Source organism: Balaenoptera borealis, assembly GCF_965194805.1.
Source record: "Balaenoptera borealis genome assembly, chromosome: 2".
In the NCBI taxonomy this organism is placed as follows: Eukaryota; Metazoa; Chordata; class Mammalia; order Artiodactyla; family Balaenopteridae; genus Balaenoptera; species Balaenoptera borealis.
In genome coordinates, this window is record NC_138867.1 from 127,910,969 (window position 1) to 127,925,367 (window position 14,399).

A 14,399-nucleotide genomic window follows, 5' to 3' on the forward strand; every position below is an offset into this window, starting at 1 on the left:
CTAGGGAGTGGATCCAAAAAGATATTGCTGTGATTTATGTCAGAGAGTGTTCTGCCTATGTTTTCCTCTAGGAGTTTTATAGTGTCTGATCTTACATTTAGGTCTTTAATCCATTTTGAGTTTATTTTTGTATATGGTATTAGAGAATGTTCTAATTTCATTCTTTTAGATGTAGCTGTCCAGTTTTCCCAGCACCACTTATTGAAGAGACTTTCTTTTCTCCATTGTATATTCTTGCCTCCTTTGTTGTAGATTAATTGATCATACAACAATGATGTATGATGATGTATGTGTGGGCGTATTTCTGGGCTTTCTCTCCTGTTCTTTGTGCCAGTACCATACTGTTTTGATGACTGTAGCTTTATAGTAAGGTGTCCCATTTTCTTGCCCCCTTTTGTTGAGTATTTGGTTATGTCCAGTTTTTTTAAATTAATGTAAATAATGCTACTCTAAACATCTTTGAATCAATTATATTTGTTTTGTCAGGAAGGAGTTTTTCCTTGTGCTGTAAACTTCACAGCAGATGAAGAAGTAAAAGGTGCTGTAGCTCTGGTTGTATTTATATTTCAAGATTCCTCTCCTGAAAACTGGACCAGTTTACCCTATCATGCAGATAACACTTATCTGATCCCTCCAGAGTACTGCCCATGGGGCCACTGTATACAGTTGTGTAGCATGTGCACTGCACAAAGGCATCTGGCTGAGGGGGTGACTGGGAGTTGAAATCCAGCCTGTTCTTTTTTTTTAAAATAAATTTATTTATTTATTTATTGGAGGTGTTGGGTTTTCGTTGAGGTGCATGGGCTTCTCATTGCAGTGGCTTCTCTTGTTGTGGAGCGTGGGCTCTAGGTGCACGGGCTTCAGTAGTTGTGGCTCACGGGCTCTAGAGTGCAGGCTCAGTAGTTGTGGCGCATGGGCTTAGTTGCTCTGCGGTATGTGGGATCTTCCCAGACCAGGGCTCGAACCCGAGTCCCCTGTATTGGCAGGCGGATTCTTAACCACTGCGCCACCAGGGAAGTCCCCAGCCTGTTCTTGACTTGCAGAACAACGGCCCTAGCCTTTCTCTTTTCATCCATCAAGAAGGGGCACCTTTTTCTACTTCTCAAAAAGGTACCATGTGAGCTTGCTTGGACCCTGCCTATCCCAGTAGATCAGACCATTCTGTTGTCTGAGAGGATGAGCTGTCCCTGCTCCTGTTCAAGACTGCCCACCCACTGTACCACACCTCTGGCCTCTCCTTGGGCCAATTCCATCAGTTTCTATTGTTCTCTCCTGATTTCTGATCTCTCTGAGGGCTCTTTATCCTCAGTCCATGGGCATGCTTGATTCTCTCCCAACCTTGAAAATAAAATCCTCCCTTGACCCAATGTGGTCTTTGTAGTGACCATCAGGCTTTCTCCTCCTTGTCTTGCATTTTCTACCTTCTCATTACCCATCCACACCTCAGCAGACCACCCGCTGGTTTCTGCCTCCACCTTGCCACCAAGCCTGCTCTCATCAGGGCCACCAATGACCTCCTAACTGCCAAGCCCAATGGGAGTTTTCGGTTCTTATCTCACTGGATCACTTTTGCTGCATTTGTTATTCTCTCTCTTTGTTGAAACTTTCTACTTCTTTGGTTTCCATGACACTACCCTCTCCTGGGCCTCCAGACACCTCTGAACCCTTCTTCTGATTCTCCTTCACACACTCTTCTTCCTCCACCCAATCTTTAAATGCTGGCATCCTCCAGTATTCTACCCCGAGTCTCCCTCACTCTCCCTGGTGACTTCATCCACATTCATGGTTTCAAGTACCATCTGCTCCTAGGAGCAAAGTGGTCAAGGACCAGATATCCTATCATATTGTCTGTAGTGTAGTCAGTACAGATCTCTACCTTTTGTTGACACAAATCTCTATCTCCATCCCTCCTCTTGCTCCGCAGCATCTGAGTCATCTCTTTAGCTACTTGCTGGACACTTGCTTCTGAAAAAAAGTCTCTGTCGCACCTTGTCTGAAACTGATCTCAGCATCTTACATCCAAACCTGGTGGCAGCATTATCTGTCCAGTCTAGAAGCCTAAAATTGGCTTTGGTCCTTCTCTCCCTCCCTCTCTGCTCACAACCAATCACAAAGCCCTTTCGGTGTTAGATCTGAGTCCTGATCTCCCTCTCTCCACCTCATCTCTGTCTGAGTCATGAGTATTAAATGAGCAAATGTATTCCCTGCCTGGCTCATCGTAAGCACTCCATGGCTGTTAGCAATGAAGACAGTTAGTGTTCTTTACTGCCTTTGCCTTTGTTGAGATGTTCTTCATCTCTTGTTTGTAGGGACACACTTTTCACTCTGCTTCCAGTCTTCGTCCCTTCAGATCTATTTTCTAGGGAGCGTTCAGAGTTTTCTTTCTAAAATGAAAATTCATTGTGCCAACCTCTTGCTTAAAAACCCATCACCTGTAGATTAAAGTCCCACCCTCTTGACCTGGCGTCCAAGGCTACTGTGATCTGGCCCCTCCCTCCCTCTCAAGCCTCATCTCTTGCCATCTTCCTGTCTCAAACCTAATACTCCAGCAACATGGAACTGCACACACTATGTTGCTTCAAACCTCCAAGCCCGTGTTGTTTGCCCATGTTGTTTCCTCCACCTGCAATCCCCTTTCCTGCCCCACCTGCCTAACCCCTATTTATTTTAAAACTCAGACCAAAACACTCTGGCAAGCAAAGCTGGTTTAGATGCTTCCTACTTTGTGTTCCTAGAATATACCATGTACATCTCTATCTGGCCTTATCACATTATAGTCTAAGTATCTGTTCATAAAGATATCTCCCATTTGATGATGAGCTTCAGAACAGAAACTATTTGATTCATCTGTCATTGTATCCTCAGAGCCAACCACAGCACCTGGCACATAGAAAATGCCCAATAAACAAACACCCTGATACATGAACAGCACTGTGTAGTGTGTGTGCCTGGGGAAGGATACAGAGATAAGCAGGCTCAAATATTGGGGTGATGTGCAGCTATGACCCTCTCTCTAGGGTAGGGGATACTGTCACTCTACCCTGCACCCCGAGAGGGTAGGGCATGGGGGGAGATAGAGCATTTGAGCTCTGCTGCGTGGCTGGAAATGTGGCAGGGACGGGGTGGGGGAGTTGGGAGTGGCACCTAAGTCTCTGGGATGAGAGGCTGGGACTTGTTCTGTGGTGAGCCTGGTGGACCAGCCACTTGTGACTTTATCACTGACATTTTCGTATCTTTAGTTGTCACTGAGACTGTGCACCTTTCTGTCTGAGGATTCTTTCTCTGTGTATTTCATATTTCTTCAAATGTCAATTCTCTGCGCATCCCCTTGGACCAGCCGTTGAGTGAATTGAGAAACGGGAGAACCAGGCTTTTAGAGATACACACTTCCCATCGTTTTTCCCACTCTCTTGATCTGAAATCCCTTCACCTTTCCACCTGATTCAAAACTCTCCCCCTTCAAAGTTGTATTACTTACCAGGCCATTTTGGGCAACATAAGTGGGAAGACCGCTCACTAAAGCCCAGTGGTCCGGAGGTGGATTCCTGTAAAGGCCAAAGACAGTGGTAAGTTCTTTTTTTTTTTTTTTAATATTTTTCTTTTTTTTAAATAGATGTTTAATATTTATTTATTTATTTATTGGCTGCGTTGGGTCTTTGTCGCTGTGCATGGGCCTTCTCCAGCTGCGGCGAGCGGGGGCCACTCCCTGCTGCAGTGCGAGGGCCTCTCAGTGCAATGGCTTCTCCTGCTGCGGAGCACAGGCTCTAGGCACGCAGGCTTCAGTAGCTGTGGCATGTGGGCTTCAGTATTTGCGGCTCACGGGCTCCAGAGTGCAGGCTCAGTAGTTGCGGCGCACAGGCCCAGGTGCTCCGCGGCATGTGGGATCTTCTCAGACCAGGGCTCGAACCCGTGTCCCCTGCACTGGCAGGCAGATTCGCAACCACTGTGCCACCAGGGAAGCCCCCAGTGGTAACTTCTTATGTAGGGAAAGTTGGACTAAAAACTTGAAACTGGATCTTACCCTCCCTCTTTTCTCTGGTGGCTCCAAGCACCCACTTACTATACCAGACCAAGCCCCAAATCTTGGCTAAGCATCTTAATGTCCAAATGCAGACACTGAGAAAAAAGTGATAAGTCAGTTTTATTAATTTCACACTGAGTTTGACTCCCTAAGAAAAGAGACAAAATTCATCCAACAGATTGTTATTGGCTGCTGAGCAAAAACAGATGCCATCATTTCCCTCCATTAGTATTTACATACAGAGAGTTAGCTTAACATCATGTAGAATGAGGGAAACCCATCTAGGATGAGCTCCTACCACATATCAAGCACTAAGCTAGGTGCTTTACATACTTATTTATCCCACACAGCAATATCACAATTTTGGGTATTATTTTTACTTGTTTATTGCGAAAAATGTATACATTCATGGACAAATGCATTAAAAACTTCATCAGTTGTTTGAAAGTGAACACCTATGAAACTATACCTGGCACTTCCCTGGTGGCACAGTGGTTAAGAATCCGCCTGCCAATGCGGGGGACACAGGTTCGAGCCCTAGTTCAGGAAGATCCCACATGCCGAGGAGCAACTAAGCCCATGCGCCACAACTACTGAGCCAGTGCTCTAGGGCCTGTGAGCCACAACTGAGCCCATGTGCCACAACTACTGAGTCCGTGTGCTGCAACTACTGAAGCCCATGCACCTAGAGCCTGTGCTCTGCAACAAGAGAAGCCACCACAATGAGAAGCCCATGCACAGCAAGGAAGAGTAGCCCCTGCTCGCCGCAACTAGAGAAGAGCCCGTGTGCAGCAACAAAGACCCAGTGCAGCCAAAGATAAATAAATAAATAAATAAATTTATTTAAAAAAACAAGAAAGAACAACCTTGTCGGTACCTTGGAAATTCCTGACCTGCCCCCCTGCCACTCGCAACCTTCTCCCAAACCCCAAAGGTAGCCATTGTCCCAATGTTATGATTCTTGCTTTTCTGTGGCCTGTTTTCCTGTAGCCTGTTTCACCTGTTTTAGGTAGAATCAATGTGCATACATTATTTCATTGGACTTCTTTTTCATGTTGCTGTAATTCATTTGTTTGATTGACTTCAGCCGTTTTCCCTGGTAAGGTTGCATATAATTTATGCATTCAACCGTTGATGGACATTTCCCTCAGTGCGAGGCTAATATGAGCATTGCTGCTTCCAACACTCTGGTGTATATGTGCATTCAATTCCATGTGCTAGTTCTAGGAGTAGAAATACTGGGTCATAAGATGTGCATGTCTTCAACTTTACTAGGTAAGACCAAACTGTTTTCTAAAGTGGTCATGCCAATTTATACTCCCATCAGCAGTATATTAGAGCTTCCTTTACTCCATGTCTCTGTCAATACTTAGTGTTTTCAGACATTAAAAGAAAAATTACTTTTAGAAGGTTAAGAAAGTTCTCCTCTATGGAGATAATTATGTCATGTTTCTCTTAACGTGGCAGATTGTATTTATTCATTTTTCTAATGTTAGCCCTGCATTCCTGGAATATACCCAGTTGGGTCATGATGTATAATCCTTTTTAGTTATTATTTGCTAAAATTTTATTTAGCATATTTGCATCTATGTTCACAGGTGAGCTTGGTCTGAATTTTCTTTTTCCATACAGCCTTTGTTGAGTTTTGGTGTCAAGTTTATGCTAGCCACTTCTTTTTCTAGTCTCTTGGATAATTTGTATGAGAATTGCATTATTTCTTCCTTAAATATTTAGTAGAACTCACCCCTGAAGGCATCTGGGCCTGGAATGTCTTTGTGGGAAGGTTTTAATGTATTTTACTGTTATAAGACTATTGTGGTGTTCTATTTCTTTGCGATTTATATTTAGTAGGTTTTATTTTTGCAGGAATTTGCCGCTTTCATCTAGATTTACAATATTTTTGGCATAATATCCTCTTACTATCTTGTTAATTTCGGTGTCATTGTGGTTATCCCCCTTTTCCTTCCTGATACAGCTCATTTGATTTTCTATTTTTCTTGCTCAGTCTTGCCAGAAATTCATCAATTTTATTAATCTGTCCAGGAAACCAGCTTTTGGCATTTGTTCGTTATTCTGTTAATATTTCATTAATTTCTGGGCTTATCTTTATTCTTTTGGGGAGGGTTTGTTTATCTGCTCGTTTGCTGTTAGTTTCTTGAGATGATGTGATGGATAGCTTCTGTCTGCCCCTCCAGATCCACTCTCCAACCTGCTCCTCCCTATCCCAGGAGGCCAATCTGTGTGGATTCCATCAACAGGGTGCCTGGCCTTCCAGCTTCTGATTGAATTTAGCCCAATGAGGAGACCTGGCCAAAACTAGAGAAAGGTAGACCAGTTAGGTCAGGCTATTTATTTCCCTGGGTTCCCCCTGGCAGGGTTGCTCTGGTTTTGCTGCATCTCTTGACTGAAAGGCAACACTTCTCTCAAGATGCCCTGTTCTACGTGACTCTTTCTCCTTCCAGGTTCTAGAAATTTCCTTTGGGCCCAGGAATGCTTACAACAACCTCACTACTAGCATATTCTCTTTCAGTTTCCTTCATTCCACCCACACCTCTATAATTCATCCCTTTATAAGTAAAGCCTCCTTGAATTACCCTAATTTGAATGTGATGCCTATTATCTGCTGGGACCCCGACTGCTACAAGTGGGTACAGAGTTTATTACTTTATATTGTATTCTTTTCTCATATGAATATTTAAGACTGTAAATTTCACCTTAAGCATGATTTCACTGCATCACATTGGTTTTGATATGTAATATTTTCATTCTTTCAGAATATGTCATAATTTCCATTGATTTCTTCTTTTACCCATGGATTATATGGAAGTGTTTTCCTTTTTATTTTTTTCAGAAACATAGTTTCTAGTTTCCAAGCATAAGAAGATTTTTCTGGGTCCTTTCCTGGTGGTACAGTGGTTAAGAACCCACCTGCCAATGCAGGAGACACGGGTTCAAGCCCTGGTCGGGGAAGATCCCACATGCCGTGGAGCAACTAAGCCTGTGTGCCACAACTACTGAACTTGTGCTCTAGAGCCCACGGGCCACAACTACTGAGCCCACGTGCCACAACTACTGAAGCCCATGTGCCTAGAGCCCGTGCTCCGCAACAAGAGAAGCCACCACAATGAGAAGCCTACACACTGCAAGGAAGAGTAGCCCCCGCTCACCGCAACTAGAGAAAGCCCACGCGCAGCAACGAAGACCCAGTGCAGCCAAAAATAAATAAATAAATAAAATTAATTTTTTAAAAAAGTGCATTAGTAGAGATATAGTCACTTCTTATACTTATACTACTTAATGATAAAGAGGTCAATTCAATTCCAGGAAGAATTTACAAATGTGTATATGCTTAATAATGAGGCCTCAAAAAAAGAAAAAAGCAAAAACTGACGGAAATATAAGAATATATAGATAAATTCATGTTTGCTCATTGATAGAGCAGACTAAAACAAACAGAATAGAGAATATTGGAATAAGATAATAACAAACTTAATCTAATGAATATATATAGAACATGGCACCTCACCCCCAAACTATGGAACACTCAGTCTTTTCAAGAATACCTGTGCATTTACAATAACTGGTGATATAATGGGCCATAAAACAAACCTCAATACATTTCAAACGATTGAAATCATACAGAGGTATCCTCTGGTCACAATGAAAGTATGCTAGTTGTTTATAAATATGTTATTTTTGCTAATAACAAAAAGCTAATTAGAAAAATCTTTATTTATTTATTTATTTTTAAAATTTATTTATTTATTTTTGGCTGCACTGGGTCTTCATTGCTGCGCGTGGGCTTCCTCTAGTTGCAGTGAGCAGGGGCTACTCTTCCTTGCAGTGTGCGGGCTTCTCATTGCGGTGGCTTCTCCTGTTGTGGAGAACGGGTTCTAGGCATGTGGGCTCAGCAGTTGTGGCTCGCAGGCTCTAGAGCACAGGCTCAGCAGTTGTGGTGCACGGGCTTAGCTGCTCTGCGGCATGTGGGAATCTTCCTGGACCAGGGCTTGAACCTGTGTCCCCTGTACTAGCAGGCGGATTCCTAACCACTGTGCCACCAGGGAAGTCCCTCTACTAATGCACCTTGAGACCTATTTTTATCTGATAGTCACATAGTTACATCAGTTTTCTTTTGATTATCACTTGCAAGGCATATTTTTTGTTCATTTACTTTCATTCTCTCTGTATTCTTATCTTTTAGATAGCTCTCTTGTAAATAGGATATATGGTATTTCTTCATGTATATCTCAGAACTCATCAGTTCTTACAAGAACTGGGTTTTTTTTGTCTTTTTTTCTTTCTTTTTTTTTTTTGGCCATGCTATGTGGCCTGCGGGATCTTAGCTCCCCTACCAGGGATGGAACCCATGCCCCCTACATTGGAAGTGTGGAGTTGTAACCACTGGATGGCCAGGGGATTCCCAAGAACCATTTCTTATATGCAACTGAGAAAGATAATATTCTGCCAATTAATCTGTAATACAGTGCTTTTTGAACTTATAATTATTACTTTATGAATATCAACAGAGCTCTTTTAGCATTTAGGTATAGATTTTTATCATATTTCACACCTTTTTCCTGGCTTTTTGTGCCATTCAAAGGCACTTTTTGTTTCCGTGCTGCATGATAGTATAATCTCTTTAAGTTACTTCTAAGAATTTATATTAAATTCAGTGTGGATACAGCCACACTGTAGAAGGCAGCAAGGTGGATGTTATCAGAGGCTAGAAGGGTGTGATACTTGGTGAGGAGTGGTGAGACATTGGGGAGAACTGTGATCTGTGATAACTCAGAATACAGGCAGTGAGTTTGATAAACTGGCACCTCTAGAGAAGTGGTTAGAAAACAGAATGGTGGCAGAATATGCAGTTGACAAGGAAAAAAAAGAAAAAGAAAGAGACGAGTTTAGGAAAGACTCAGTCTTCATGCAAACAGGACTGAACAGAGAGAACCCAGAAACTCAGGAACCTGAAGCAGTCTCTCATCCCCAACCAGTAAAAGATAAACCAGAGAACTGAGTGATCTGAGTGACAGGATTATCAAAATTGTTTGGCAACAGTTGTGGCCTCTCACAACCACTATTTAAGGATTAAGGTGACCTGCTATAAATCCCTTCATTTGGACCAGAAAAGAGACCAAAGGTGAGGCTCTCCCACAGAGGCTGATCACAGCCTCACGGAGTCTGCAGTTCAGTTGGGAAAGACAGCCAAGCCTCAGACAGAACTGTGGGGTGGCTCTTGGTACCCACAGAGGATTCACATAGGTAACAAGGCAGCTAAGTTTTGGAGAGTGCTCTACTGATCAAAAAGTACAAGCTGATACTAAAAACGTTCTTGACTGTTGAAATCTTAAAATGGCCTTTGAGCTTCCACCACCTGCAGGTAGGTTGGAGGCCTCACCCTCTGGGAGTTCTTGCCTTTTCATTATCCTCCTAGGTCATATAAGAAGACATTAGAGAATAAGCTTTCCGGGACTTCCTTGGTGGTCCAGTGGGTAAGACTATGCGCTCCCAATGCAGGAGCCCCGGGTTCGATCCCTGGTCAGGGAACTAGATTCCGCATGCATGCTGCAACTAAGAGCTCGAATGCAGCAACTAAAGATCCTGCATGCCACAACTAAGACCTGCGGCAGCCTAAATAAATAAAAAAAAATTTAAAAAAAAAAAGAGAGAGAGAGAGAGAGTAAGCTTTCCTTGAGGGCTGAGTCACTTTCTTTGCCAACTTCCTGCCTTTGCCTCACCCTCTGCATTAGGCCCCAGATGTGCCTCCATAGAAAATCATTGAAAAGCCGTGATCAGACACCATGGCCTCATTCTATAGAGAGTCCCAAACAGGCCACTTATTTATTTATTTTTTAATAAATTAATTCATTAATTTATTTTTGGCTGCGTTGGGTCTTCGTTGCTGTGCTCGGGCTTTCTGTAGTCGCTATGAGCAGGGGCTACTCTTCAATGCGGTGTGCGGGCTTCTCATTGTGGTGGCTTCTCTTGTTGCGGAGCACGGGCTCTAGGCATGCAGGCTTCAGTAGTTGTGGCACGTGGGCTCAATAGTTGTGACTCGTGGGCTCTAGAGCGCAGGCTCAGTAGTTGTGGCACATGGCTTAGTTGCTCCGTGGCATGTGGGATCTTCCCGGACCAGGGATTGAACCCATGTCCCCTGTACTGGCAGGCGGATTCCTAACCACTGCACCACCAGGGAAGTCCCCAGGCCACTTATTGACACTGGACTTGGGACTTGAACTCACAGCAGCTGACTCAGAATCCAGCCTCATTTGCCAAACTGCATGGTCTTTCCACCCTTCCACACTGCCTCCTTACGGCTCTCCCTGCCTCGAACAGAGTGTGTGGCCTTCTTGGGTTTGGTTAGTGTCGATCTTGGAATGAATACCTTATGGACACTGATAATGTGCCTGCAATTCTACATGTTTTGAGAAGAGACTTACGGGATGACTTTGATGTCTTCTTTGCCATGCAGGATGTAGTCAATGACCTTGTAAAAGTTGATTTCCTAGGCAAAAGAGATAGAGAAAGTTCTTCAGAGCCTGAGACAGTACTTCAGCAGGAGTGTGTCCTTGAGAAAGGCTTTGTTCTTTACCCTGTGCCCTGTGGTTTTCCAGAAGCACCAGCCTGACCTTCTAAGGGCGTGTCCCAGTGCCCCTGGAGCTCACTGTCCTCAGCTGACTCTCAGGGTTCAGTGTGCTTCTCCTTGGAACCAGCTCACAGTGGCCAGGCAGGGGCTGGGATCTGGGGCTGGAAAGAGACATAGGAAGTGTTCCAAGGGAATCTGGGGGTTCAGTACAAGGAGAAAGAGAGAAAGATTGCTGGTGGAGTCTAGTGAGAGAGGGAGGTGGAAGGAGGCTTCTGTCCCATTTAGCATCATCGTCAACCCAGCCATCTTCCATGTGGGGTCAGCTCCATGGTCACGGCCCCCTTTCTCCTTCACTCCTCCACTCAGCTGCTCTTTGCTGAGTCAGCTCTTCCAGACTTGCCTTCCCAATCATCCCTCATGCTTCCCGACTCACATTCCACCTCTTCCATCCCTCCCACCTCCTTACACCATTAAAACCCCTATTCTCTTAAATTAGATCTGTTCAATTACATGACTTCCTAACATGGGGTTGGACACTGGCAGGTGGTTCCTTTTCCCTAGCTCTCCAGGGAAAAAAATCCATCACCTTATTGGAATGTGATGGGCAGGTTAGTAATAATCATTTTACAAATAGGAAAACTGAGACCCAGAGAGAGGAAAGGACTCGTTTGTAGTAAGACAGTAAGCCAGGACCAGAACCTTGGCCCCTGACTCCTGTGCTCAGAGCTCTTTCTGCTGTCACGTAAGGTTAATAGCTTAAAATAGTGTTTTCCTCTCGGTAGCACTCTCACCTAGAATGGGGGCTACTCAAAGTGTGGTCCCTGGACTGGTACCAGTCTGCAAACTATTTGTTACTATTCCATGATGAGATAAAAACAGAAATTGACAGTCAGTGTTTAGAAACTTTTACAGCAATTTGACTGAGTTAGGTTAGGTCCGTTGAAACTGATAATTTAAAAAAGACAAGTTTTGTATGTCTTTTTAAATTTTTATTTTTTGCATAATAGACTTTTATCATATCTTGAAAAGTATCAGTCCAAAATAAATTGGAAATTAAAAAAAAATTGTTCCTCTACTACAGGTTATTTTGAGAAATATTGCCCTAGAGATTTAAATGTTGATACCTGGGCCCCATCCAGGCCTCCTGACTCAGAACCTCCACAAAGGGAAATTCCTCGTCTAGTCAAGGGTGTCTAGCTGACGGGCAATCGTGACCTTCTTCAGGCTCACTAGGGAGAGAGAGGCTCTGCTCCTCAATGCCCAGCATTGGAAGCAGCTACAGTGATTGAACCCTTCTCTAGCGGCTCCCATGGCATCGGCTGCTCCACGGTAGGTATGAGCTCCCTGCAGTAGGAAACATCCAAGGGAAGACCAGGTGAACCCCACAGCACGATGAAATGGAGTTAGGAATAGATCTAGAGTGCAAAGACTCAGGCTCTGGTCTTGGTTCCACTATGTGTCCTTTCTGGGCTTCAGTTTCCCCAGCTGTAAAATCGGTGGTGTTTTGTTTGTTGTTGGTGTCAAGTAGCAGAACCCTTTCCCCTAACAAAGCATGGGCCCTAATCCTATAAAGCAGAGGAAAGTAACGCCGCCCTAATGGAAGCAGAGTTGGGTACATGGAGATCCTGCATCTCTCCTGGTTTTCCCTCCCTCCCTGTCCTGTCCTCCTCTGCCCCCGTTCACCCCTGGCCCAGGCAGCCACTGTGGGAGCCTTGGGTTCTAAAGATAATCCGGGAATTTAAAAAACTGAATTAGGGAATCCCTAAAGCCCCTTCCAGCTATGATTCTAAGACTATGGTTGGAGAGTTAGCATAGACAGATAGTCTCTCATAGATTAAAATGCTCATATTCTTTGACCCAGTAATTCTACATATGCTAATAAATCCTATAGATATATTCCAAAATGTAGGTAACAGCATTGTTTTCCCCATCTAGGGCTCTCAACCAGACTGCTTTAAAAAGTCTGGAGATAGCTGATATCTATCACTTAGAGATGGTTAAGCAAACTGAGTGCCTGCACATAGTGGATACTTCGCATGTCTCCAGAGCGACTAGCTGTATCTGTGCTGATAGGGAAAGATGCCAAAATATACTCAAGTGGGAAAAGTAAGGCACAAAATAGAATCATCACACTTGTCAAGGGTGGTGGTGGTGGAATGTGTGTGTGTGTGTATATATATATATATATACACACACACACACACACACACACACATACGTACACACACCCAGGAATGTCCATGGACATTTGGGAAAGGTAGACCGCTCACAGTGGCACAGTGGCTGCCTCAGGGCAGGCTGGATTTCTGTGCTGTGCTCTTTTGTATGGTGTGAGCTGTTCTCTGTGCTCATGTATTACTTTTTCAATAAATATAAATACATTGCGGTAAGAACATTTTAAAACAGTGAGGTCATATCCTATGGGCAGTTCTAGAAATCAAAGGTGGCCACATTATCTGCTGGGACTTTGGTAGAGCTGTTTCCTTCTGGGAGGGGGAGAGGGCCTTCTTGCTTCAGGGCCATCTGTCCTTGGGCCTGGGCTATTCACTGCTCTCCCAGGGAAGCTGCTGGATCCCTGGGCCTGCTAAACTGCCCCACCCAGGGGTCTCCATGAGATTCCTTTAGAAAGGTGAGAAATGGACTTTTTTTCTTTTAAACCCACAGGAGAATCAATTGTGCTTTCACAGAAAGCAACAAAAAGATCAGTGTGCTTTAGGTAAACAGAACTTTTTCCACACACTGTAGCTCAGCCAAGTTGCTTTCAAGGCCATATTCATGTAGAAATTCACCAGCCTTTGGAAAGTCAAAACCAAGCCATCAATGAGTGCCTTTGTCACCTTGCACCTAAGCAGCTGACGCTGTAACACAGGGTCTTTGAAAGAGCCACATACAGCCAGAGCCAAATCATCCTGCATGGAAATATACCAGTTTTAAAAGAAGTGCTATTTTTTTTTTCCATGAAGCCTACTTAGCCTTTTTCATAATTACAAAACACACACAACACTTTATTTTTAAGAGGATATGAAGTGAGGTGTAGTTGCTTTGGGGGAACTTCAGAACCAAGATTTGGGGAGGTTAATTGGTCAAAATCCAGATGAAGATTGTATTGGTCAAGATCCAGATGAAGATTGTATTTCTAACGTGAATGTGGCAGATAAAGTGTGAGAGTGATGTTAGAAGGCAAAAGGATAAGTTAGATAGAGCCTGATATTTCTCTGGCTGTCATGGAATTGGAGATGACCTCTGACCTCGGGGCTCAGCTCAGAGAGCTGAATATTAAAGCAGCCCGGGAAACTGAAATTAATTGAAGTTGGTGGTGTCTGAAAGCTATGGTGATCTCTATTCTATATAGTTCCTAGAATTCTAAATTTTAGGAACAAGTCCAGCTCATATGTGAATTAGATGAAAAGCTCAGTAGTAACATCTCAACTATGCCAACACAAAAAGCTGTACTTAAAAAGGAAAAATGTCCCCAAATAGTTTTCTGACAGCAGCACATGATGTAAGCCTTGAAGACTCAGTCTTCCCAAATGAAATCATGAAATTGTGTGGGCAAAAGAGTAGTTTGAAACTGGACAGCGGCAGGTTATAAAGGTCATTTTGGATAAAGCAGAACAGTTTAGATTCCAAGGTTGAAATCTTTTCTGGTGTGTATATGAAGCTCACAGGCCAGGGTGTTAATTCTAAATCCCTAGAGTTTGAATTAAGATTAAATAAAGTCTGTCACACACACACACACACACACACACACACACACACACACAGGGACACAGAAACATACACACGCTGTCC

General features: G+C 43.7%; 1 protein-coding gene across 1 annotated transcript in view; it reads right to left on the reverse strand.

Annotated features, from left to right (window-relative positions):
• The window catches only part of PDE6A (phosphodiesterase 6A), a gene marked incomplete at its 3' end in the record, with an annotated part of 68,741 nt that overhangs the window by 30,159 nt on the left and 24,183 nt on the right, over positions 1-14,399 (reverse strand). Inside the window, exons 6-7 of the mRNA XM_082382831.1 lie at positions 10,462-10,526; positions 3,479-3,545 (exon numbers count right to left, since the gene is read on the reverse strand). Coding sequence (XP_082238957.1) covers positions 3,479-3,545; positions 10,462-10,526 — 132 coding nt within the window. The remainder of the gene's footprint in view (positions 1-3,478; positions 3,546-10,461; positions 10,527-14,399) is intronic.